Consider the following 24560-nt stretch of genomic DNA (forward strand, 5'->3'; position numbering starts at 1 on the left):
ATCCAACAGCTCTTGCAAGTAGGACAATATCATCGATATGTCACATGATACGGGGTCCTCGCCACGGCTTGTACACCAGGCCGAAAAGACAGACCACTTAAGGGCGTAGAGGCTCTAGCCTGTGAGATCGTATTTAGGACATTCTTGGGGAGATCTACCGATTCCCGTCGAGAGCCCACACATGTAGAGCCCACAGTTCGGGCTGAGGGTGCCAAATAGTTTTGTTCGCCTGAGAGTGGAGATCCCGTCTATTAGCAGCTGAGACGGCTCCGAGATCCAGTGATGGTTTCTCCAGAGCGGGGCCACTAATAGCACTCTATGTCTGTGTTCCCTAGCTCGCCTGATTACCTGGGGGATCAGAGCGATCGGGGAAAGCGTATAAGAGGAGGCTGGGCCATTTGTGGGCCAACGCATCCTTGCTCTTTGGAAAATAAGTTTGGCAGTGAGAGTTGTCTTTTGAGGCAAAGAGGTCGACCTCTGCCTTGCCAGAGATCTCCCAGATTTTCTGAACCATTTGCGGGTGGAGCATCTACTCGTCTGAGGGGACGTTGCTCCGAGATAGCATGTCTGCTCCCTGGTTCAGCATGCCAGGCATGTGTGCTGCCCTCAGTGAACGTAGGTTGAGATGTGCCCACTCCAAGAGGCGCTTTACAATCTCGAAAAGGCATTTCGAGGTGAGCCCGTCTTGCCGATTTATATAGGCCACCACCGTCATGCTGTCTGAGCGAACTAGCACGTGGTGTCCCTTCAGGTCCGGCAGGAAGGTTTGAAGCGCTCGACATACTGCAGTCATTTCGAGGCAGTTGATGTGTAGCCGACCTTCTGCTATCGTCCAGGAGCTGAAGGTCGGATTGCCCTCGCACAGAGCTCCCCAACCTGTGTTGGAAGCATCTGTCAAGACAACCTTCCTTCTGTAGACCATTCCCATCATCACGCTTTGTTTGAACCATTGCGGGTTCTTCCAGGGGACCAGGGCTGCAACGCAGGCTTGGCTCACCCTGACGCAGATGCGTCCATCACGCCACACGTGAGGCGGAATCAAAGGTTTCAACCAGTACTGAAGGGGTCTCATCCAGAGAAGGCCCAACTGAAGTACTGGAGTAGCAGAGGCCATGAGGCCCAGAATCTGTTGAAATGCTTTGAGAGGGTATAAGGCTCCGACTTTGAATGATGCCGTGAGCTGTTGTATAACCAGTGCACGGTCTGGTGCGAAAACTGCTCCCAGGAACGAAGTTCGTTGGCTGGGGGACTGTGAGCTCTTGGCAAAATTGATCCTGAGTCCCAGGCGCTCCAAGTGGCTGAGGAGGAGGGACCTGTGGGCTAACGGCTCTGCCTCTGACTGTGCCAGAATGAGCCAGTTGTCGAGGTAATTCAGGATACGGACTCCCATCTGTCTTAGAGGGGAGAGAGCTGTGTCCATGCACTTCGTAAAAGTGCGGGGAGCCAGGGATAGCCCAAAGGGCAGGACCATGTATTGATAAGCCACTCCCTCGAAGGGCGAATCTCAAGAATAGTCTGTGATGGTGGGCTATCTGCATATGAAAGTAAGCATCTTTCAGATCCAGTGAAAAGAACCAGTCCCCTGGGCAAATTTGAGAGAGGATCTGCTTCAGAGTAGTCATTCTGAACGGCCGTTTCAGTAATCTTAGATCGAGGATGGGCCGAAGGCCACCATCCTTCTTGGGGACGAGGAAGTAACGGCTGTAGAAGCCTGAGCTCTGAGCTGGCGGAACTGTGTCTACGGCTCCTTTTGCCAGCAGATTCTTTACCTTGGCTCGCAGAACGTGAGCGTTCTTGCTCTGCACTGAGGCGGAGACCACGGCGCTGAACGAACTGAAGCGAATATCCTCGCTTTATAATCCCCAGAACCCAATGAGACACTCCGGGGATGGCCTGCCAGGCCTCAGCCCGTGTGACAAGGGGTTGGTTTAGTTCGGGTGGAGAGCCACCATGTGGGGGCTCGACACTCATGGTGACTGGAAGAGGAAATTTGCTCTCTTTTCGAAAATGTTTTTTTTTCTCACTATAACAGCGACTGTGCGAGAGGGCGCTTTGAGAACGGGCCCATGACTCACAACAGCTTTTTAGACAAACATACTGCCGCTGGCATCCAGGACTGAACTGGGTGTTTGAGGGCACAACAGAGGGCGTTTTGGGGGCGGTCCAGCACTGGCGAGATCTTGCCCCTTCCTCTTCCTTTCCGGCAGATCAGGAAGATGCCGGAGGCGCAGGATCCAAGGTCAGCTTGGGCCAGGGTCCTTGGCGCTTGGGAAGCGGGTAGCGTCTGGCCGAGCGTGAGCGCTGTCGAGGCTCAGGTTTCTGTGTAGGCTGAGCGGGCGACGGCACCGGTTTCGCTGGCTGTTGTGCTGGAGGAGGTCTGGAGCGACTGGTGGCTGTTGCAGAGCTGGATCGTTTAGGCAAGAAGTGTCACATAGCCTGGGACGACTTCTGTGCCGCGGTGAATCGCTCCGCAAAGCCCTCGATGGCAGCTCCAAACAGTCCCGCAGGGGAGACCGGCGAGTTGACCTTGTCAGGCTCCTTAATTTCTGTGAGGTTTAGCCATAAGTGGCGCTCCAGCACCACTAAGTTGGCCAATGACCTCCCTATAGCCTGTGCCGTGGTCTGTAGTGCTGCGTAGCTCCTTAAAAGCTGAGGCATCAGGTCCTGACTCATCCATAGCCTGGATGAGTTTGGCCTGGAAGACCTGTAGCACGGCCATGGAGTGCAGAGATGAGGCGGCCTGCCCGGCGGAGGAGTACGCTCGTCCAGCGAGCATGGCTTGGAGGGGTGAGCGACCTTAGCTTTCCATCCAATGTGCAGTGGACGGGCAGAGGTGCGCAGCATCAGCAGAGGGACGCTGGTCTTCGCGCTCGAAGAGAACGGGAGAAATCACTCTGCTTGGTGGGGGGTGGGGTGGGGCGAGGCATGCGGGATCTGGGCCGGTGTGAGCTCGCTCGTGACCGAGCGCTTAATTCCTTTGCCCCGCTGTTTTTTCCCCACAGGTTCTTGGGAACTAATTGTAACCAAAGTTAAAATGCATTATAACATTTGAAGGTTTGTTTGTTATGTGTTTAAATGCGTTATACTTTCTAAAGGTGTAACAATGAAAAAATAAGTATTTTAATGTATTATAACTGTGGAATGCACAGTTATAATACATTATAGATAATAGAACTTAATAGAACATATAAAACTCATGTGACAAGCCAGTCCTGACCTAACACACTTGTTTTTGACCCTGTCAATCTTTCAGCCAAAATCTACCATCGTTATAGTCGTCCCTCATTTGAATGTATACCAGTGTGGTTGTACTGTGTTCATTTGTTACCCAAATAGCCATTACAAAAATATTATGATATAGGGATTTTAGTTTGAATAGATTTGGAAGACAACCTTTTGAGATTTGAAACCAACATACAAAACCACACCTGTAGAGAAAACACAGAATCTCACGGTTTTATATGTTTGTTTTGTAATTCTCCTTTTGGCCAAATTCTTTTGATGTTCTGGTTGATATCATTTATGTGCACAGAGCACTAGAGGAGACATAATTATTTTAGGCGGACCTACTTTTCCTCTGAATTTATAAAATATTGGTTATACACTTGAAGTGTTTGATTAAGACATAAAACAGATACATTTTTTGATTAAAACTATAGGTTCCATAGAGCCGCCTGCACACTCCCTCACTACTAGCACAAATTCATTTGGTTTCCTCAGAATTACAGCCGCTTTGGCTGCCAGTGGAAGTATGGTGCTTTTGTATTCATAGTTTGCAAACAGAGCAAAATGAATTCTTTCAATGTGAGTAATGTGCTATGTAAATTAGTGATGTTTCAGTGTTCACTGAACTTACGCTGTAGGTACTCTGTCATTGGGAAAAACTATTTATACTGTTATATACTGTAAGAGTATGTGTTTTCTTTTTTCATTTTTGGTGTGATGAATAGAACCTCATAATCCATTACGATTTAATTTCTTTATTTTTAACTCGACCCATTTTTTTCCTTTTGTGCTCTCTCCATAACAGCGCCAGCTTGTTTTAAGATGCCGTTATTCATATTCTCATGCAAGCCAGTTCAAAAAGTCTCGATTGTCTTGAGATATTAGCGATTTACTTTCTGTAAGGACCAAAAATGCTACTAGATAAAAGAATGAGTAGAGCTTCTGTTTTATGCATCTGTAATCTTTTAACCATGTTCTGGAACGGTGCCTCTGACTTTGTACTTTTGACTTTTTCTTTCCACAGGTGATCCAGAATCAGGTAAGAATCCTTTTCTTATTCCTCTCAATTTTCATAATACATTCTCAACCCTCATCCCCTGAGAGAGCACATGGTTGCTGAAAGCTTTTTGATATGCACATTCTCTCTTCATAGTCGCAAGGGCCTAGATGTGGCGTTCAGCATGCATCAGTTCAAGTTTCACAGGCAATTTTGATTTAAGCCAGTAAGAAACATGTGGCTCGCCATTAACATTTGGACTCACTTTTGTCTTTTCTTTTAAGCTGCAGCTTGTTTTTGTGGAAACCGGGGACCGCTTGGTCGCTCGCACGAATTGAATCGTAATGTCCTGAGTGCGGGTTGCCTTTATCTGTCTATTACATCGGAACAGACAGCTAGAGTGGTCAGGGAGCTTTGAAGTGCTGTGAAAGCTTTTATAAATTTGAACGCTCTTACACACGTTAGCCTTTGGACGACGGCACAAAAAAAAGACGTGTTTGAGGTGATTGACACACACGTCAGGTTTTCACATCTGTGCCTATCCACGCTGAAATAACCACATTTACCATCCTAGGCAAATATTCCAGTGTATTTCGTCACGCTGTATTTTGGGAGCTCAGATATATTCCTACACACGGCTTCCGTTTAATTAGAGAACTGTATCACACATCTGAACTCACCGTATCCTCCCCGCCAGGTGACTCAAGATGAAAGACGAACTGCTTTATAAAATAACATTTTCAGTGATTTGACAGACATTTCCAAGGGATGCATTAGCCATTAGCCACAGCAGTTAAGCGCACACACTCAACTCTACTATCGGTGCTAGCTATGTTATTAAACTCTGTAGTTCAGCACTCTGATCAGCTGCATTTGAATTTTTTAATTTGTTGGAATGAATGAATGGAATGGAATGAAGCATTTATATAGCGCTTTTATTGTGTATTGCTATACACCCAAAGCGCTTTACAATCATGTGGGGGGTCTCTCCTCAACCACCACCAATGTGCCGCATCCACTTGGATGATGCGATGGCAGCCACAGGACAACGGCACCAGTGCGCTCACCACACACCAGCTACAGGTGGAGAGGAGAGAGAGATAGAGCCAATCAAGTGGATGGGGATTATTAGAAGGCCATGATTGACAAGGGCCAGTGGCGGGAATTTGGCCAGGACACCGGGGGTTACACCCCTACTCTTTACGATGAGTGTCATGGGATTTTTAATGACCACAGAGAGTCAGGACCTCGGTTTTAACGTCTCATCCGAAAGACGGTGCTCTTTTGACAGTATAGTGTCCCCATCACTATACTGGGGCATTAGGACCCACACAGACCACAGGGTGAGCACCCCCTGCTGGTCTCACTAACACCTCTACCAACAGCTACCTAGTTTTCCCAGGAGGTCTCCCATCCAGGTACTGACCAGGCTCAGCCCTGCTTAGCTTCCAGGGGCAACCAGTCTTGGGCTGCAGGGTGATATGGCTGTGGGTATGTTTTGTTGAGTATGTTTTAATACAAGTTCCTTAATGCTTTTATAAAACGGTATTGATAATTAATAATAGTAATAATAATAGTAATAATAGTAATAATTATGAATTTACAAGCAGTAAAGGCTTTTAAATTTCAAATGATTCTTTTAATGTTCTTTTAAATGTTCTGTTCATCAAAGAATCCTGAAAAAAGTAGGCCTACATTTTCCACAAAAAAAAAACAAAACCCCCCAAACAAACAGTTTTTAGCATTTGTACTTTGAACACAGATGATTTCAACCTTAATATGTTTAATTAGTAATGAGATAAAAGGTTTATTGAGCAAATCAGCATATTATAATGATTTCTGAAAGATTATGTGACACTGAAGACTGGAACCAGAAAAAAAAACTTTTTATAATTGTAATCATATTTCACAATATTATTGAATTTTCTGTATTTTTGATAAAATAATTGCAGCCTTGTTGAGCATAAAAGATAATTAGATTATTATTATGAATAGTGATAATTACATTTTTTATAAATTATATTGAGATTTTCAACAGAAATGTCAATATATTAAGGAGAACAATTTTGTACAGTATTTTTTTTATTGTAACTAATCACAGACATGTCAGTTTGCTCCAATATTACTAGCTTATTGTCATTACATATTAATCATTAGGTAAATTAAGTGTGAATAGTAACTAAAGTGTTAATAGTAGTACTTATCATTCACTTACACTAATGTTATCCGTTGCTGTTGCATCAAAGCCCTAAGTTAAGAGAACCCTAAGTTCATGCAAGAAAAAGTTATCATTAATTATTTACTTAATCACTCAAGTTTTTCTTTAAAATCTGTTATGCATTGCAACAAAGTCCTACAGTATGTGACCATTTTACCCTAAAATAATAAATAAAAGCTCCCTTAAGTCATCTGCAAGCACAGGTTTATTTTACTGATCAAAATAATGTATTCTAAATATTGAAAGTAATTCTTTGAAGCAGTGAGAACAGTGCTATACAATAAATAAATAAATACTCAACAACTATGCTTTCATATATATACTGTGTATATATACATACTAGGGATGCGCGGTATACCGGTACTGGAAAATTACCGGTATATATTATGTTTCAAACGGTACGATATCATAATTTTGCTCAATTCTATATTTCATACGCTGCTGTTGCGAAGTGCACCTGTAGGTGGCAGTGCTTCCCAAATTGCTCCGCAACCGGTAAACGTGACAACAGAACAACGCGATCAAACAGATGAAACTCTATAAATGCACCCAAAATTAATAAATAAAGAGAACAGTAGAAGTGAAATATGGCATTACTTTGCATTCAAAACAGATGACAAAGGTGAATGAACTGACCTTACTGCACCTGTATGCAAGTGTTGCTATAAATCATGTGTTGCCACAGGAGGCAACATATCAAATTTAAGCATTTGTCGCTTGCTCATCCTGATCTTTTCAGAGAATTAAGAGATCGACAGGTGAGTGCATCATTCATAAATTCAGATTTAACTTTAACTTTTATCTACATCTGATCAATGCACATACAGATGTGTGACACGCTAGAACCAGTGCAGTTTTGGTCACGTAATATATGCACCTGCATTTTATACAATCGAATATTACTTGAATTTGAATTAAGCGAGAGTTTTTCTATATTAATTTTAGTATCAATAATATGAAGGGAATGTTTCTGCCGCGTTGCCGACTGCTAATATGAAGCAGCCGAGAGCGAGAGAGTGAGATTTATATTTAATGCTTTTTCTTTGGCTATCCGAGTGTGAAAGCTGAAATCAATCTGAGAGAGAGAAAAATAATAACGTGATTTTGAATATTACTTTGACTGTTAGAATAACACTTTACAATAAAGCAACATTTGTTGCATTAATTGCGTTACTTCAGTTGTTTTGTTTTTTTCCTTCAAACTCAGTCAAAATGTAACCTATATTCCCGGTAGGCTGGTTACATTTTGAGACATTTTGTTTGCACTATGCGTTTGAACTGAAAAGATAAGAAGATTTGAATATATTTTCATTTTATTACTTCAGTTATATATATTTTTTTCTCCAACATCAAAATGTAGCCTATGTTCCCTGTAGGTTTTTTGGGTAACACTTTACAATAAGGTTCATTAGTTAACATTAGTTAACAACATTAGTAAACATGAACTAAGAATGAACAATACTTCTACAGCATTTATTAATCGTAGTTGATGTTAATTTCATGCATTATTAAAATCACAAGTTGTGTTTGTTAACATTAGTTTATGCACTGTGAACTAACATGAATAAACAATGAACAACTGTATTTTCATTAACTAACATTAACAAAGATTAATAAATAGTGTAATGAATGCATTGTTCATTGTTTGTTCATGTTAGTTAATACATTAACTAATGTTAACAAATGACACCTTATTGTAAAGTGTTACCGTTTTTTGTTACGGTTTGATACAAAGGTATTAAGATATTAATCTGTTTTTATTATTATTATTTTAATAAAATTGTTTTCAATTCACTTATCTTTTGAGGCTGGATATTTGTCACCTATGGTATCGATTTAGTATCGATACAGAGGTATTACATTCTGGTATCATACCAAAGCCAAGATTATGGTATCGAGCCATCCCTAATACATATACACACACACACACACATATATATGTATATGTATATGTATATACAGTGAGGAAAATAAGTATTTGAACACCCTGCTATTTTGCAAGTTCTCCCACTTAGAAATCATGGAGGGGTCTGAAATTGTCATCGTAGGTGCATGTCCACTGTGAGAGACATAATCTAAAAAAAAAAATCCAGAAATCACAATGTATGATTTTTTTAACCATTTATTTGTATGATACAGCTGCAAATAAGTATTTGAACACCTGAGAAAATCAATGTTAATATTTGGTACAGTAGCCTTTGTTTGCAATTACAGAGGTCAAACGTTTCCTGTAGTTTTTCACCAGGTTTGCACACACTGCAGGAGGGATTTTGGCCCACTCCTCCACACAGATCTTCTCTAGATCAGTCAGGTTTCTGGCCTGTCGCTGAGAAACACGGAGTTTGAGCTCCCTCCAAAGATTCTCTATTGGGTTTAGGTCTGGAGACTGGCTAGGCCACGCCACAACCTTGATATGCTTCTTACAGAGCCACTCCTTGGTTATCCTGGCTGTGTGCTTGGTCATTGTCATGTTGGAAGACCCAGCCTCGACCCATCTTCAATGCTCTAACTGAGGGAAGGAGGTTGTTCCCCAAAATCTCGCAATACATGGCCCCGGTCATCCTCTCCTTAATACAGTGCAGTCGCCCTGTCCCATGTGCAGAAAAACACCCCAAAGCATGATGCTACCACCCCATGCTTCACAGTAGGGATGGTGTTCTTGGGATGGTACTCATCATTCTTCTTCCTCCAAACACGTTTAGTGGAATTATGACCAAAAGTTCTATTTTGGTCTCATCTGACCACATGACTTTCTCCCATGACTCCTCTGGATCATCCAAATGGTCATTGGCAAACTTAAGTCGGGCCTGGACATGTGCTGGTTTAAGCAGGGGAACCTTCCGTGCCATGCATGATTTCAAACCATGACGTCTTAGTGTATTATCAACAGTAACCTTGGAAACGGTGGTCCCAGCTCTTTTCAGGTCATTGACCAGCTCCTCCCGTGTAGTTCTGGGCTGATTTCTCACCTTTCTTAGGATCATTGAGACCCCACGAGGTGAGATCTTGCATGGAGCCCCAGTCCGAGGGAGATTGACAGTCATGTTTAGCTTCTTCCATTTTCTAATGATTGCTCCAACAGTGGACCTTTTTTCACCAAGCTGCTTGGCAATTTCCCCGTAGCCCTTTCCAGCCTTGTGGAGGTGTACAATTTTGTCTCTAGTGTCTTTGGACAGCTCTTTGGTCTTGGCCATGTTAGTAGTTGGATTCTTACTGATTGTATGGGGTGGACAGGTGTCTTTATGCAGCTACCGACCTCAAACAGGTGCATCTAATTTAGGATAATAAATGGAGTGGAGGTGGACATTTTAAAGGCAGACTAACAGGTCTTTGAGGGTCAGAATTCTAGCTGATAGACAGGTGTTCAAATACTTATTTGCAGCTGTATCATACAAATAAATAGTTAAAAAATCATACATTGTGATTTCTGGATTTTTTTTTTAGATTATGTCTCTCACAGTGGACATGCACCTACGATGACAATTTCAGACCCCTCCATGATTTCTAAGTGGGAGAACTTGCAAAATAGCAGGGTGTTCAAATACTTATTTTCCTCACTGTATATATATGTATATGTATGTGTGTGTGTGTGTGTGTGTGTGTGTGTGTGTGTATATATGTATGTGTGAATATATGGAATGAAAGTTTGAATATATGGAATGAAAGTTTGAATGAATGAAATTTGAATATATGGAATGAAAGTTTGAATTAATGAAAGTTTGAATGTATGGAATGAAAGTCTAAATATATAGAATTAAATTTGCAGTGTATGGAATTAAAATGCAAATTTGACAGTATTTAATGAATAATAATATACTGTAGATAGTTATATCCTTGTTATCTGAGCAATAGTTTTCTGAATTGAATTACTTTAAAAATATAATTTCCTCAAATTTTCCAATACTTTGTTGAACTAAAAATGTTGACAACAGCTGATCATATTCCAAACAAACAATACAAACCGTTTGGAGTGTACATCATCCCATCATCTTGATATCCCATCATCTCAGACATTTCTAACAGTGTTAATTCTGACAGCATTTTGATTTAGTTTTAGTCTTTTGACTAAAATGCCATATAGTTTTAGTCTTAGTCATTTGAATTGTTTTAGTTTTAGTCGACTAAAAATACAGTAGATTTATTTGTTTGGTTAAACTATAATGCATTAATTAAGCATCACACAACTGTTACTTGAATACATGACTAAACTGACAGTTTGACAAAATTGTGTTTTTTCAAGTGCAAAAAGACAAAATAGAGCCAAATTCTGTGCTTATCAGGGCCTGACGCATACTTTTTATGGCTCTAGTTAACTATAATAATCCTGATAGTAAATTCTATTTATTGAATAATATGTCAAATAATGTCCTTAGTCTTTCCTTCCTGTGACTGGAATCCCTGAAACAGGACCGAAATACACCGGAATTCTTATTTGCAGGCTGTTCAGTCAAGTATATGAGGGAGATAAAATATGCATTCTTACAACCGTCTAAAACACATTACCATATACACATTGTAAAGTAAACATCGCTATAATTAATCAGCATTAGTTCATAAGCAGTTGCCTGTCATAAATGTGTGCTATTCATTTATTGCAAACCGCTCTGAATCAGTTTGAAGCACTGTTGTTCGACCCTGTAGAACATGCAACAGCGCAGAGTTTTCTCGCGGTTAGATCAGAACGTTACAATTCATATGTGCACATCTATCACACAGGACGCCAGTTCTGACTGGGAATTTTCGTCTCATTTTTATTTGTCGAAGAAAATGGCATCAATGTAGATTACTACAGAACTACACAAATGTGCTGTTCACACAAGCAAGTGTTCCTTTTTTTTTTTTTTACCAGTAAGATACCATTCACTTGTTTCAAAATACATACCCTTTAATGTCAATCATCCACCCAATTCAAGTTTCGTCCCATATATTCAAACTTTTAATCTATATATTCATACTTTCATTCAATATATTCAAGTTTCATTCCATATATTCAAGGTTCATTCCATACGTTCAGACTTTCATTCAGTATATTCAAGTTTCATGCCATTCAGGAAAATTTGAGTATATGGAATGGAATGAAACTTGATTATATGGAATATGTACAGTATATACTGTATACATATACATATTATCACTTCTACTGTGCGCTTGAGTTAATTAGGCTAATTATCTCATGCAAGGCTTTCATCTCATGCGCAAGAGTGACTGATGGATTATAGTGACAGTCTTGGATGTTTTCTTCTTTTTCCCTCTAATAAAAGAATGGCTTTTTTGTCCTTGGTGTGGTTTGGTTTAAATGTTCTTGTTTCCAATTCTGTAAAGCTAGTTAGCACACAGGATGTTGTTTGCCTAGACCTCTTTAATAATAATATCTATAACAAATTTTGTAGTTTAGCTGTTTTTGTAGTAAAGATGAAACCTCTTTAAAAAGTCAATGGTCTGTTATGTTCTGTTTGTTGTGGGTGATTTGATAACTAAAGCAACCGGGTCTCTATTGCCATGTTTACCACAGACTATCTAAGATGTATAAACACTTAGGTAAGGCTGACGGTTAAGGTGTTTGTTGCAACGCTCTTAAAGAGAGATTTTTCCCCCCTTAGGGAGACCCTAAACTCAAACCACTTAAGGGTTTGCAGCCAGGCCATGATTCTTATTTGTAGCAGTAATATTCAATAAATTTTACCTCTCTGTCAGCACAATGTACTGAAAATCATGCATGTCTGAGTTAGCAACAGCAGCCAAGAGGGGCGGAGCTTAGAGACAGGTCATTTCTGAAACGCAGTTCTCAGTTTGTTTTGAATGCACAGCCTATATAAGAAATTCTTATTGCACACTTACATCTTATAACACACAACTAAATAAACAGGTGTTTTCTGTAATAGACTTTAGGGTCATTGAGTGTCAACTCAACCAGAGGTCCCTGTCTCAAATTTTAGATTTTTGCTAATATTTTTTTCTTAAGAATGATAAACCTGTATAGTGATGAAAGCCAAAATATTTAATGTCATGGTTGTATATTTACTGAGTAATTCACAAAATGGCAAATTTTCACCTACGATTCAGAGTCAAGTTACAGGGGTGTAAAAAATCCAGGAGTAGCCTAAAGTCATTAAATTGCGCACATGTTCAGTGGTCAAAAACCAAATGCGGGTCACTTTGCATGAATATGATTTTTTCAAGAGGAATGTCTTAAGAAAAAAAAATGTTGAAACTAGAGATGTAGGCCTATCTCGTTTCCTTCTGTCAAGTGGGTAATATTAAACAATCTGGACATGGAGCCTCAATGAGGTCCCCATATCTCTGGGACTGAATGATATAGGGCCTTGAAATGGAAAATTCCAAAATAAATGTTTATTAAGAACTAGAATCTAAAATCATATTGCGATATATTTAATACTTCTTGAGTTAGGCACGCAAACTTTGGAAAAAAGAATATTAATGGCACTCAGACAGCCATGTTCAATGCAGTTGTTTTGACAGAAGGAAATGAGAGATATCGCTAGTTTCAACATTATTTGTTCTTCAGACATTCCTCTTTAAAAGAAGAGAAGTATCATATTTATGTAAAGTGACCCACACTTGGTTTTTGACCACTGAAAACGTGTACAATTCAATGATTTACTCCTGGAGCCATATTGAAATTCCATTATCTCTGGAACTGAACCAAACAGGGCCCTAAAAATGAAAATGCCCAAAGGAAAGTTTGTTAAGACCCAATATCTGAAAGGGAATTCAGACATCTTTAATACTTCTTGAGTTACAGGCATGCAAACTTTGGAGAATAACTTAAAAAGTGCTCTTTCCTCATTTTTGAATGATCACAATTGGTACATAATGCAACAAAGATCACTAAAGTCAACAGATTTTACTAATAGAACTACCAATCGCTCTGTAAAAATAACATTATGATGCTGCCATCTTTCCAAAGTCACTTTTACACCCCTGTAATTTGGCTCTGAATCTCAGGTGAAAATTGCCATTTTGACCCCCCTCTACAAAACAGTGGATTGCTCAGTAAATATACATCCATGACATTTAATATTTTGGCTTTCGTCACTATATGCGTTTATCTTTCTTTAGAAAAAAATATTAGCAGAATCAAAAATTAGAGCAAGGAAGTTTCTGAAATTTGGTTGATTTCACCATTTTTGTAATATTGTCTATTTTTACAATTTATTGCCCCACAGGTCTAAATCTCTGTGGCTTCCTCTTTGGCTCAGATGGTGGCTTTAGTATGTTTCTTCATCACTCTTTGCAGTCTCCGGATGAGAGAGAGACAGAGGTGGGGGCCCCAGCTGTAATATGTTATGGGGGAAGGGGGTCTTATCGTCTTTCAGTTGGAGTGGAATAATGAAAAGAGAACTTTGTTTTTAATTAAAGCGGGACCTTTGGGCATGATTAAGGGGCTAGTGATTAATCACCTCTCTGGTCCACTGAAGAGGCTGTGCAGGTCGGCCTGAAGCCTGTGAACGGGAATGATTTACCCATGAACCCTCCAGAGATAGGCCCGTGTTTAGACCGTTGCTCTGCGGGACTCTTCGATGCCATTTTACATACAGATATGAACCGGTGTGATATTTTTGGAGTGGATTTCCGCAATTGAAAGGTCAGCAGTGTAATATGAGTGTGTCTCGGATGCAGTCGTACACAGGAACGGTTGTGGGAGTGGTAATATATCATCGTGAGTTTAGTGGCAAAGCAAAACAGCTGATTTGATTTTAACACCCAATTTCATGTTCAAGAGTAATGTCTGCATTTGAAACGTTAAGTTTGACCTGCCTAATGCTGATTTTTAATAATATGTCTTTAAGAAATGTTCGAGATTCAGTACGAGCTCAGAAAGTAATTTTCACTTGTCCCTCCTTTTCTCTAAAAAGAAAGAAATAAGATTACAGTGAGGTGAAATAAATTGGAAATAAATGGAGCCAATTTCTAAACATTAAAATACTCACTGTTTCAATAGAATAGCCACAAGATATAAACGTATTAACATGATTTTTTTTGTGTGAAAGGCTCACCTACTAAGCTTTTCTATGTGAAATTATATGCAATTTTACAACTTTCCTGCCATGGCAAGCCATAAAGCGACTGTGAAAATGATTTAAATAACAATTCAAATAATACACACATTTTTTAAACAAAAGAATGAAATGTAAGTGCTTTTATAAAATAAGCCTCACATTTCTGCTTTTAAATCATAAAAAAAATGCCCCTTTTGCTTTCATTGTTGTTCATAACCATGATTTAATTTAATTTTTTTTTTTAGAAAATGAGGGATGAGTCCATTTCAACATTATGCCATAAATGCTCTAAATTGACCTTAACTTGTATTGAACCCTGAATATTCATTTCAGGCCAACTAAAATGCGTTTGCACGCACACATACACACACAAAGCAGAAAGATTCACTATCTCACTAATGACCCAGGCCCCAAACTAAGCTAATTCGTAATCCTTTGCGATGAGCTTAAATGAGCATATCATGTCCTTGACGTGGCCTTGGCATTCAGCGGAACAGGAAAAAGAGGAATAGAAGGAATCGTGATTTTCATAAGTGCTTATTTCGCAGGCAGCTGCATTTCTCTTTCATCTTGGGCTCATTTTGTCTCACTTCCTCCCTCTCTCTCTCTCTATCTCCCATCCTTCTCCTATTCGCGCATTTGTCAACAACCAGCAAAAAACGGCGGCACAAACATCCACGCTTATTTACCATAATCTGATTGTTAACTGGCGGGTATTTGAAGTATGCAGCTGCCCCCCTCTGACGGCAAGATCGTATCACAGTAGTAAATATCACAAAGACACAATCCCTTTACCACTCCACACTTACTCACCTGAGACTGTGGGCTCCTTGATTGTAAAGTCATGTGCTGCATACTAAACCCAAACTAACAAACGAATGTGAGATCCCTTCACCACGGAGGTTCGGGACCCGCAGCTGTTGTTGCTGTGGTGAGTAAACCCGTCTGCATTTTTTAAGGTGAATTAATGCAAGTAAATCTCCGTGCCTCTTTCCTCCCCGAATCTCATCCGTGTAGAAATCCAAGCCAAAGTTGCTGGCAAGGTCAGGGCTCAGAGCTAGTCCAAGACGTAATCTACAAAGCATACCCATTTCAGATGAGCCATGCCGTTTCTCCATCCAAGGGATCCGGAGGAAAAATATTCCTCTTTTTCACATGACCTTGGAGGACTTTTTTTTTCTTCTCCTCCCCTCTATTGTTATATTATTAACCCTCTGATTGCTGATGAGGCTTTTTTTATTTGCTAGAGCACCAGATGGTGGTAGTGACACCGTTATTGGTTGACATTGTTTAGGGCACCCTGTGGTTTTTCTCTGAGAGATCACCTCCTGAAGAGGACATTAGTCAATGCAGCTGTAACCAACCGTTCTGATCTTTGAAAAGGTCACCTGATTGGCTGCGTGCTTGGTGACAATCAGTGCCAGATCTGCTAAGAGCTCATTTATTCACTGAGATAAGCCGGCAAATTGCATGGAAACTGTCAGGAAACGTTCAGGTTGGACTTCACACTGAAATCAACAAACAATAACAAATTATATAATGCAGGAAGACAAAGCTGCATATTTTTAGAATGTTTTTGCACGTGACATTATTTCATGACATTTAAGCGTGACATTTTTATTTTTTATTGATAATATTTTTACACTTTATTTTTAGGGCTTTGATAATCATCCTTTTTTTGGCCATTTATCTAATATAAAGAGGTTAATCTGGGTCAATTCTAATTGCCTGTGGTGGTGCAGATGTAACATCACCCTCTCAAATGGCTGTTAAGACAATCTGTCTGCTGTCGTGGCCATTGTTCACCAGAGGGTTAAAATCATCACAGCATACAAGAGGTGGGGAAGAGCTATATTTTCATAATGTTGTGAAATTTGTTTCTTCAGCTTTTTAATGAATAAGTGGATACCTATCGTGAGACTGTGAGGGAGTCATGATTCACTTCAGACGGGTTCATTGTGCTCGTTATGTTGCCTATTGATTACTGTTAGTGTGGGCAGTGAGCACACTCAACACATGCTGGCTTCAATCAGGAACAATATAGATAAATGCTTATTTCCTCTTTCATTTCACATTACTGAAAGCTTCATAGCTTCTCTGTTTATTTTTTTTTCAGGTTGTATGTTTTGGTCCCAATTATTGTTTTGTTTTTTTCTTTGTGGCACCAATTCATTTTTATTTTTATTTTTATTTTTTTACTCATTAATATGAGTAGTAGAAAGAGGAGAGGACAGGAAGATTTAGAAGATTTAAACCTATTGCCTACATGAGCACCACAGCTCAATCTTTTGGAGCACATGTGCTTGACACAGAGCCATGGTTCCAGCATTATACCATTTTGTTTGCTTTTTGTAGTCCTTGTCACTCCAAGTAATGCACTGCAAAATATGGCTGTTGTGATCATGAATATTTTGCTAATGGTTTATGCAAATACATTTAAGGGTGATTTGCACTAAAAATGATTAAACTTATACCTAGATTAAATCAAAGTTTAATTGTCTAATTATTTTTTTATTATTAAAATCTATCTAAAACTATTATTAAAATCTAAATCTATATAAAAATCTATTTGTCTGTCTGTCTGTCTGTCTGTCTGTCTGTCTGTCTGTCTGTCTGTCTATCTATCTATCTATCTATCTGTGTGTATATATATATATATATATATATATATATATATATATATATATATTAGATATATAGAAAACTAAGTTTTTGTTAATTTTCAAAAATCGTGTTTTTATTGTTATCATGTTTTTATTGTTTTATGTTAGTTAGCTGTATTTTTTTGTTGTTTTTACTTAATCAAAATAGCCCAACTGCAGTTTGATTGAGATTAATAGGAGTGCACAATGAAAAAGCATTATTTTTTAAAACTGTTAAAAACAGTTATCTGTTTTGCAAATCAACTCTTCGTATGTATATATATATATATATATATATATATATATATATATATATATATATATATATATATATATATATATATATATATATATATATATATATATATATATATATATATGTATATATATATATATATATATATATATATATATATATATATATATATATATACCGTATTGTCCCGAATATAAGACGACCCTGATTATAAGACGACCCCCCTTTTTCCAGATGTACCTGTTGGAAAAAGGCTTTTTGAAAACCAAATCTTTTTTTTTTTCTTTTTTTTTTTCTCTCTGTAAAACACATTTATTCTTAAATTATTTTCATATTGCATATTTTTCCAATTCTAATTTTTGTTTTGAAAGTATGGTAAATACTGGTAAAATGTACCAACAATGACATTGGAAAATTTTGATATACCATTGAAATAACAGGTAGCCCATCTGAATTATATAACAATTAGGCTATCAATCTCATAGTAGCCTACCAAAATGTTATTATCAGTAGACGTGAAATCTTATTGTAGTCTTCAAATCTGGGTACTGTCTTCTGTTTTAAAATGACTTACAGAGGAAGTTTGGTCCCATCAGGCTAACATGACAGTCACGGTCATGCTGCTGTAAGCTTTTCTTTTTCATTTGTTTTCATTCGCGATCTTTAAAACACACATTAAATTACATATTTCATGGCACACTCGTTTTATGCGTTTTTGGCGCCACCTATTGTTGTGGGTGTATTATTGACATGTCAAAGTCTAGACCCTGAATATAAGGCGACAGCGTTTTTCAGATGTATTTCCAAGGAAAAACATCGCCTTATATTCGGTCAATACGGTATATATATATATATATATATATATATATACACAGTGGGGCAAAAAAGTATTTAGTCAGCCACCAATTGTGCAAGTTCTCCCACTTAAAAAGATGAGAGAGGCCTGTAATTTTCATCATAGGTATACCTCAACTATGAGAGACAAAATGAGAAAAAAAAAAAAAAATCCAGAAAATCACATTGTAGGATTTTTAAAGAATTTATTTACAAATTACGGTGGAAAATAAGTATTTGGTCAATAACAAAATTTCATCTCAATACTTTGTTATATACCCTTGGTTGGCAATGACAGAGGTCAAACGTTTTCTGTAAGTCTTCACAAGATTTTCACACACCGTTGCTGGTATTTTGGCCCATTCCTCCATGCAGATCTCCTCTAGAGCAGTAATGTGTTGGGGCTGTCGCTGGGCAACACGGACTTTCAACTCCCTCCAAAGATTTTCGATGGGGTTGAGATCTGGAGACTGGCTAGGCCACTCCAGGACCTTTGAATGCTTCTTATGAAGCCACTCCTTCGTTGCCCGGGCGGTGTGTTTGGGATCATTGTCATGCTGAAAGACCCAGCCACATTTCATCTTCAATGCCCTCGCTGATGGAAGGAGGTTTTCACTCAAAATCTCACGATACATGGCACCATTCATTCTTTCGTTTACATGGATCAGTCGTCCTGGTCCCTCTGCAGAAAAAGAGCCCCAAAGCATGATGTTTCCACCCCCATGCTTCACAGTAGGTATGGTGTTCTTTGGATGCAACTCAGCATTCTTTGAGTTTTTACCAAAAAGTTCTATTTTGGTTTCATCTGACCATATGACATTCTCCCAATCCTCTTCTGGATCACCCAAATGCTCTCTAGCAAACTTCAGACGGGCCGGACATGTACTGGCTTAAGCAGGGGGACACGTCTGGCACTGCAGGATTTGAGTCCCTGGCGGCGCAGTGTGTTACTGATGGTAGCCTTTGTTACTTTGGTCCCAGCTCTCTGCAGGTCATTCACTAGGTCCCCCGTGTGGTTCTGGGATTTTTGCTCACAGTTCTTGTGATCATTTTGACCCCACGGGTGAGATCTTCGTGGAGCCCCAGATCGAGGGAGATTATCAGTGGTCTTGTATGTCTTCCATTTTCTAATAATTGCTCCCACAGTTGATTTCTTCACACCAAGCTGCTTACCTATTGCAGATTCAGTCTTCCCAGCCTGGTGCAGGTCTACAATTTTGTTTCTGGTGTCCTTTGACAGCTCTTTGGTCTTGGCCATGGTGGAGTTTGGAGTTGGACTGTTTGAGGTTGTGGACAGGTGTCTTTTATACTGATAACGAGTTCAAACAGATGCCATTAATACAGGTAACGAGTGGAGGACAGAGGAGCCTCTTAAAGAAGAAGTTACAGGTCTGTGAGAGCCAGAAATCTTGCTTGTTTGTAGGTGACCAAATACTTATTTTACCGAGGAATTTACCAATTAATTCTTTAAAAATCCTACAGTGTGATTTTCTGGATTTTTTTTTTCTTCTCATTTTGTCTCTCATAGTTGAGGTATACCTATGATGAAAATTACAGGCCTCTCTCATCTTTTTAAGTGGGAGAACTTGCACAATTGGTGGCTGACTAAATACTTTTTTGCCACACTGTATATATGCACATATATACACATATACACACACATGAAACTGGCTGATCAAGAACATTTACAGTTTGAGAAAAGTAACACTTTGAAAACACATCAGATCTCAATGGGGAAAAATATCATTCTGGATATCTACTGTATACTGAAATGGACTGGGTAATGTGTTAGGAACTAAAGTATGCCACATCGTTTGATGGAAATGAAAATTATCATCCTACAGAGGGCTGAATTCAAAGACACCCTGAAAATCAAAGTGAAAAATGATGCAGCAGCCTAGTCCATTTTGCTGAAATTTCATTGCAGCAACTTAAAATGGTACTCAGTTGTTTGTATGGACCCCCACATGCTTGTATGCAAGCCTGACATCGTCAGGGCTTGCTCCTAATGAGACGACGGATGGTGTGCTGGGGTATTTCCTCCCAGATCTGGACCAGGGCATCACTGAGCTCCTGGACAGTCTGAGGTACAACCTGGCGGCGTCGGATGGACCGAAACATAATGTCCCAGAGGTGTTCTATTGGATTTAGGTCAGGCAAACATGGGGGCCATTCAGTGGTATCAATTCCTTCATCCTCCAGGAACTGCCTGCATACTCTAGCCACATGAGGATGGCCATTGTCATGCACCAGAAGGAACCCAGGACCCACCGCACCAGCGTAGGGTCTGACAACGGGTCCAAGGATTTCATCCCAATACCTAATGGCAGTCAGGGTGCCATTGTCTCTCTTGAGGTCTGTGCGTCCTTCCATGGATATACCTCCCCAGACCGTCACTGACCCACCACTAAACTGGTCATGTTGAACAATGTTACAGGCAGCATAATGTTCTCTACAGCTTCTCCAGATCCTTTCATGTCTGTCACATGTGCTCAGGGTGAACCTGCTCTCATCTGTGACTCATCCTGCCAATTCTGGTGTTCAATGGCAAATGCCAGTTGAGCTCCACGGTGCTGGGCAGTGAGCACAGGGCCCACTAGAGTACATCGGGCCCTCAGGTCACCCTCATGAAGTCTGTTTCTGATTGTTTGGTCAGAGACATTCACACCAGTGGCGTGCTGGAGGTCATTTTGTGGGGCTCTTGCAGCGCACATCCTGATCCTCCTTGCACAAAGGAGCAGATACCAGTCCTGCTGATGGGTTAAGGACCTTCTACGGCCCTGTCCAGCTCTCCTATGGTGCTTTTCCACTGTGTGGTACGACACGGCATGGCTCGGTTTGCGTTTCCACTGCAGTTTTTATTACAGAAATAAGGCTTGTTTTAATTTAAAAGTAAGAAAGGAACTTGTTGCTGCTACTTTTTTGTCTGTTGTATTTAATTTGTTTTTGTTAGGTGTTGTGGTATGGTTTTTGTAGTGTTGCTATGTCATTATGTAATGTGGTATGTTTTGTTTGTTGTTGATGAGGTTTCTTTTTTTTCCCAAATTTATTTTATTTCAATTTTAAGTGTTGCCTTTCTTGGCCAGGGATCATTTGCAAAAGAGACTATAGTCTCAATATGACCTCCCCTGGTTAAATAAAGGAATAAATAAAAAAAAAGTTTAGTACCGCTTTAGAGTGGGCGGGATTATTTACATGTTGTTACAGTTGCACCGCCTCTACTGCCGTGACTCCTGAAAAACTTTCATTCCGCGTTGCTCCATCAAGCTCTCGCTGGATCCGCTCCTTGGCTATCAATGAGAGGAACATCTGTACTTCCTCAACAGACAATGAAACAGCCATTTTTTGGTTATTAAAGTTGCGCTCATTCAAAACAGTTGCGTTCGATCCTTCACTGGCTGTGCTGATTTAAATCTAATGGGTCTGTTGTGTCTCATGTCGCAAGTTCAGTGATGCAGGCAGTGACTATTTTCTCCGGGCAATCAGTGATCAGCAGAGTTTATATGTTACGTTTTGGCAACGGTGGAGGTGGAACTAAAAAAAGTACCAGGTACTGTACCCAGTGGAACCCCCAAAAAAGTGAACCGTACCAAACCATACTGTGCCATACCATGCGGTGGAAAAGCGCCACTAGAGTAACTGCCTGTCTCTGGGAATCTACTCCATGCTCTTGAGACTGTTCTGGGAGACGCAGAAAACCTTCTGGAAATGGCACATATTGATGTGCCATCCTGGAGGAGTTGGACTGCCTGTTTAACCTCTGTAGGGTCCTGGTATCGCCTCATGCTACCAGTAGTGACGCTGACCCTAGCCAAATGCAAAACTAGTGAAAAACAGAAAAGATGAGTAGGGAAAAAATGTCAGTGGCCTCCAACTGTAAAACAATTTCTGTTTTGGGGGTCATCTCATTGTTGCCCATCTAGTGCACCTGTTGTTAATTTCATTAACACCAAAGCAGCTGAAACTGATTAATAACCCCCTCTGCTACTTAACTCTCTGGGGTTGGCTGTCTCGCCGGCGAGACCAACTCGTTTTTTTTAAGATCAGTGCAAATGACACTAAAAATACTCTGTTGATTTTGGTCACACAAATAAGTGTTATACATCAATCGAAACTGTTAAGTGTCTACTTTTTTTTGTGTACACTCACAATAACAACACAACTTTGTGCTTTTGGAAAAATAAGAAAACAAACAGGGTGTGCTCTCTGTCTTCTCCGTCTCCGCGAACTGTTTTTAGAAACGCGTCACTAAAATGAACTGTAACTCAGCAAATACTCAACACAGAGACATGGGAGTTATATCTATAGAAAGCTTGAAGTGTCTACTTTGAATTGAAGCAAGTTTCCTATCGAAAACAAACATTCTGTGATGAAGTAATCCATATGAAACCAATACGATGTTCAGTCTGTCCCGTCTGACTCATTATCTCTAATGCGATCCCGCCCCCGCGCGGCTCGCGCCGTTCATATGTAAATAGCCACGTGGTACGTGCGCGCGTGCAAACGCCCAACACAAACAAAGAGGAGATCCTCATCGCGGCTACTGTTTGTTTCTGGAAGAAGACGCGCTGAGTAAAGGCAGGATTTCCCTCGAGAGAAGAACACGATTTCATCCAGTAGAGATCAATCTGATGAGTAAGTAATGTTTCTTTTTTGCATTAGTTACCGTTTTATTGTGACATAAACTTGAACAGATTTACTAACAGTTAGTTGGGTTTTTCCCAAACGACAACATGATGAATGCTACCTGTCTAAGTATGTTTAGTACATGTTTAATATTAATAGCCTACTTTGTTCAGAAATAGATTTTAATAACGTGCTAAACAATAATAATTAGTTTCTCAGATATAAGATTTCTTTCTCTTTTTTTTATGATAGTACAAAGCATGTGTGAGTCTATGGCTACAAAACATATATATATATATATATATATATATATATATATATATATATATATATACACATACACAGATGTTCCTGATATTAACATACTCACAAATGTTTTTTTTTTTTTTGGTTGTTTGTATTTTATTGAATCGGATACCAGCACCAGATGTATCCTGATGTCTCTTCAAACTGTTTTCCTCTGAGAGCGCTGTACCAGCATCAGATGTTCAACTACACTGATACTCTATGTTAAAACAAGCTCCTTTTCTACTGATTGTTTTTTTCTTCTTGAATCCATGGAAAGAAGTAGAAACACTTAAATAAAACACGTAAATATCAGGTATGATTTACTTGTTTCACTTGTTAGACAGAATCTGTTGCAGGAATGACTTAAAGTCTGTTCACGTCTCTGTGGTTAGATCAGTGTGCACAATAATGTGTCTTTGACCTTCATTATGTATGTTTTGATTATACTGTGTTGTAAATAAAATACAAATAATAAAAAAAACCTTTTTTTAAATCTCCTCACATTCTCTCTTACCTGCCTCAAAGTCACAGTCACACTGATGGGCCATTAGGGGAGGGCCCTTTGTCTCTCAGGTGAGACTCACTTAATATTCATGGACATTGCCACTCCCTCGCATATACCTGTAGACCCTCGATCACAAAATTTTTTTAAATCAATATATTGTTTTCTGTGAATGAGTAAGCAGAATGATTTTCACATAATTTTGAAGTAAATATTCTAGCCTACAAGACTGATTACTCAAAAGTCTTATTCACAACTATTTGGCATGGGTTTTAAGGCCTTATTTCAGCTACATTTTTTTTACCAAAACTTACTAACCACGCATAATATTTTTTTTCTAAAAAATGCAAACATGTACATCCATCTTGGTCACACATTATTGTAGCACAGTTTGTGCTGAATACAAAAAAGTTACATGTTGGTCAATAGTATGTTTTAAGTAGCTGAAATAAGCACAAATATCAGGGCATGTCAAAACATCTGGGTTAACTGACCAGATCAATTTCCCAGGGGTTTAAATGACTTGATGTCATACTCTGATTAACTATAATGTTTTTTGTTATATTAAATTTAGATATTACTACATATTAGTCATACTTCCTGCCTTAGATATTCTCTTTTATGCATCATTTAGGACAGTTTCATTAAAACCACTTGCTTTTTTACATAAAAGCAAGACCTTTGAGTTTCTGTGTGTATCTGATACAAGCCAAATCCCGGAAGTGTTTATTTTTTTATTTTAATAAAATGAAAACTAAAATAATTTCAAATCACATGAGCCAATTTTTTATTCACAATAGAACATAGATAACATAAGAAATGTTTAAACTAAATCTTACAATTGTATGCACAAAATGAGCTCATTTCAAATTTGATGCCGGCTACAGGTCTCAAAATAGTTGGGACGGGGGCATGTTTATCATGGTGTAGCATCTCCTCTTCTTTTCAAAA

The 24560-nt window shown here is 39.2% G+C and overlaps 1 protein-coding gene across 1 annotated transcript in view; it reads left to right on the forward strand.

The window, feature by feature from the left end:
* Positions 1 to 24560, forward strand: part of nrxn2a (neurexin 2a) — a 386538-nt gene that overhangs the window by 96718 nt on the left and 265260 nt on the right. Inside the window, 1 exon segment of the mRNA XM_058757921.1 lies at positions 4250 to 4264. Within this exon segment, the coding sequence (XP_058613904.1) occupies positions 4250 to 4264 (15 nt within the window).

Source organism: Onychostoma macrolepis, chromosome 21 (genome assembly GCF_012432095.1).
Source record: "Onychostoma macrolepis isolate SWU-2019 chromosome 21, ASM1243209v1, whole genome shotgun sequence".
In the NCBI taxonomy this organism is placed as follows: domain Eukaryota; kingdom Metazoa; phylum Chordata; class Actinopteri; order Cypriniformes; family Cyprinidae; genus Onychostoma; species Onychostoma macrolepis.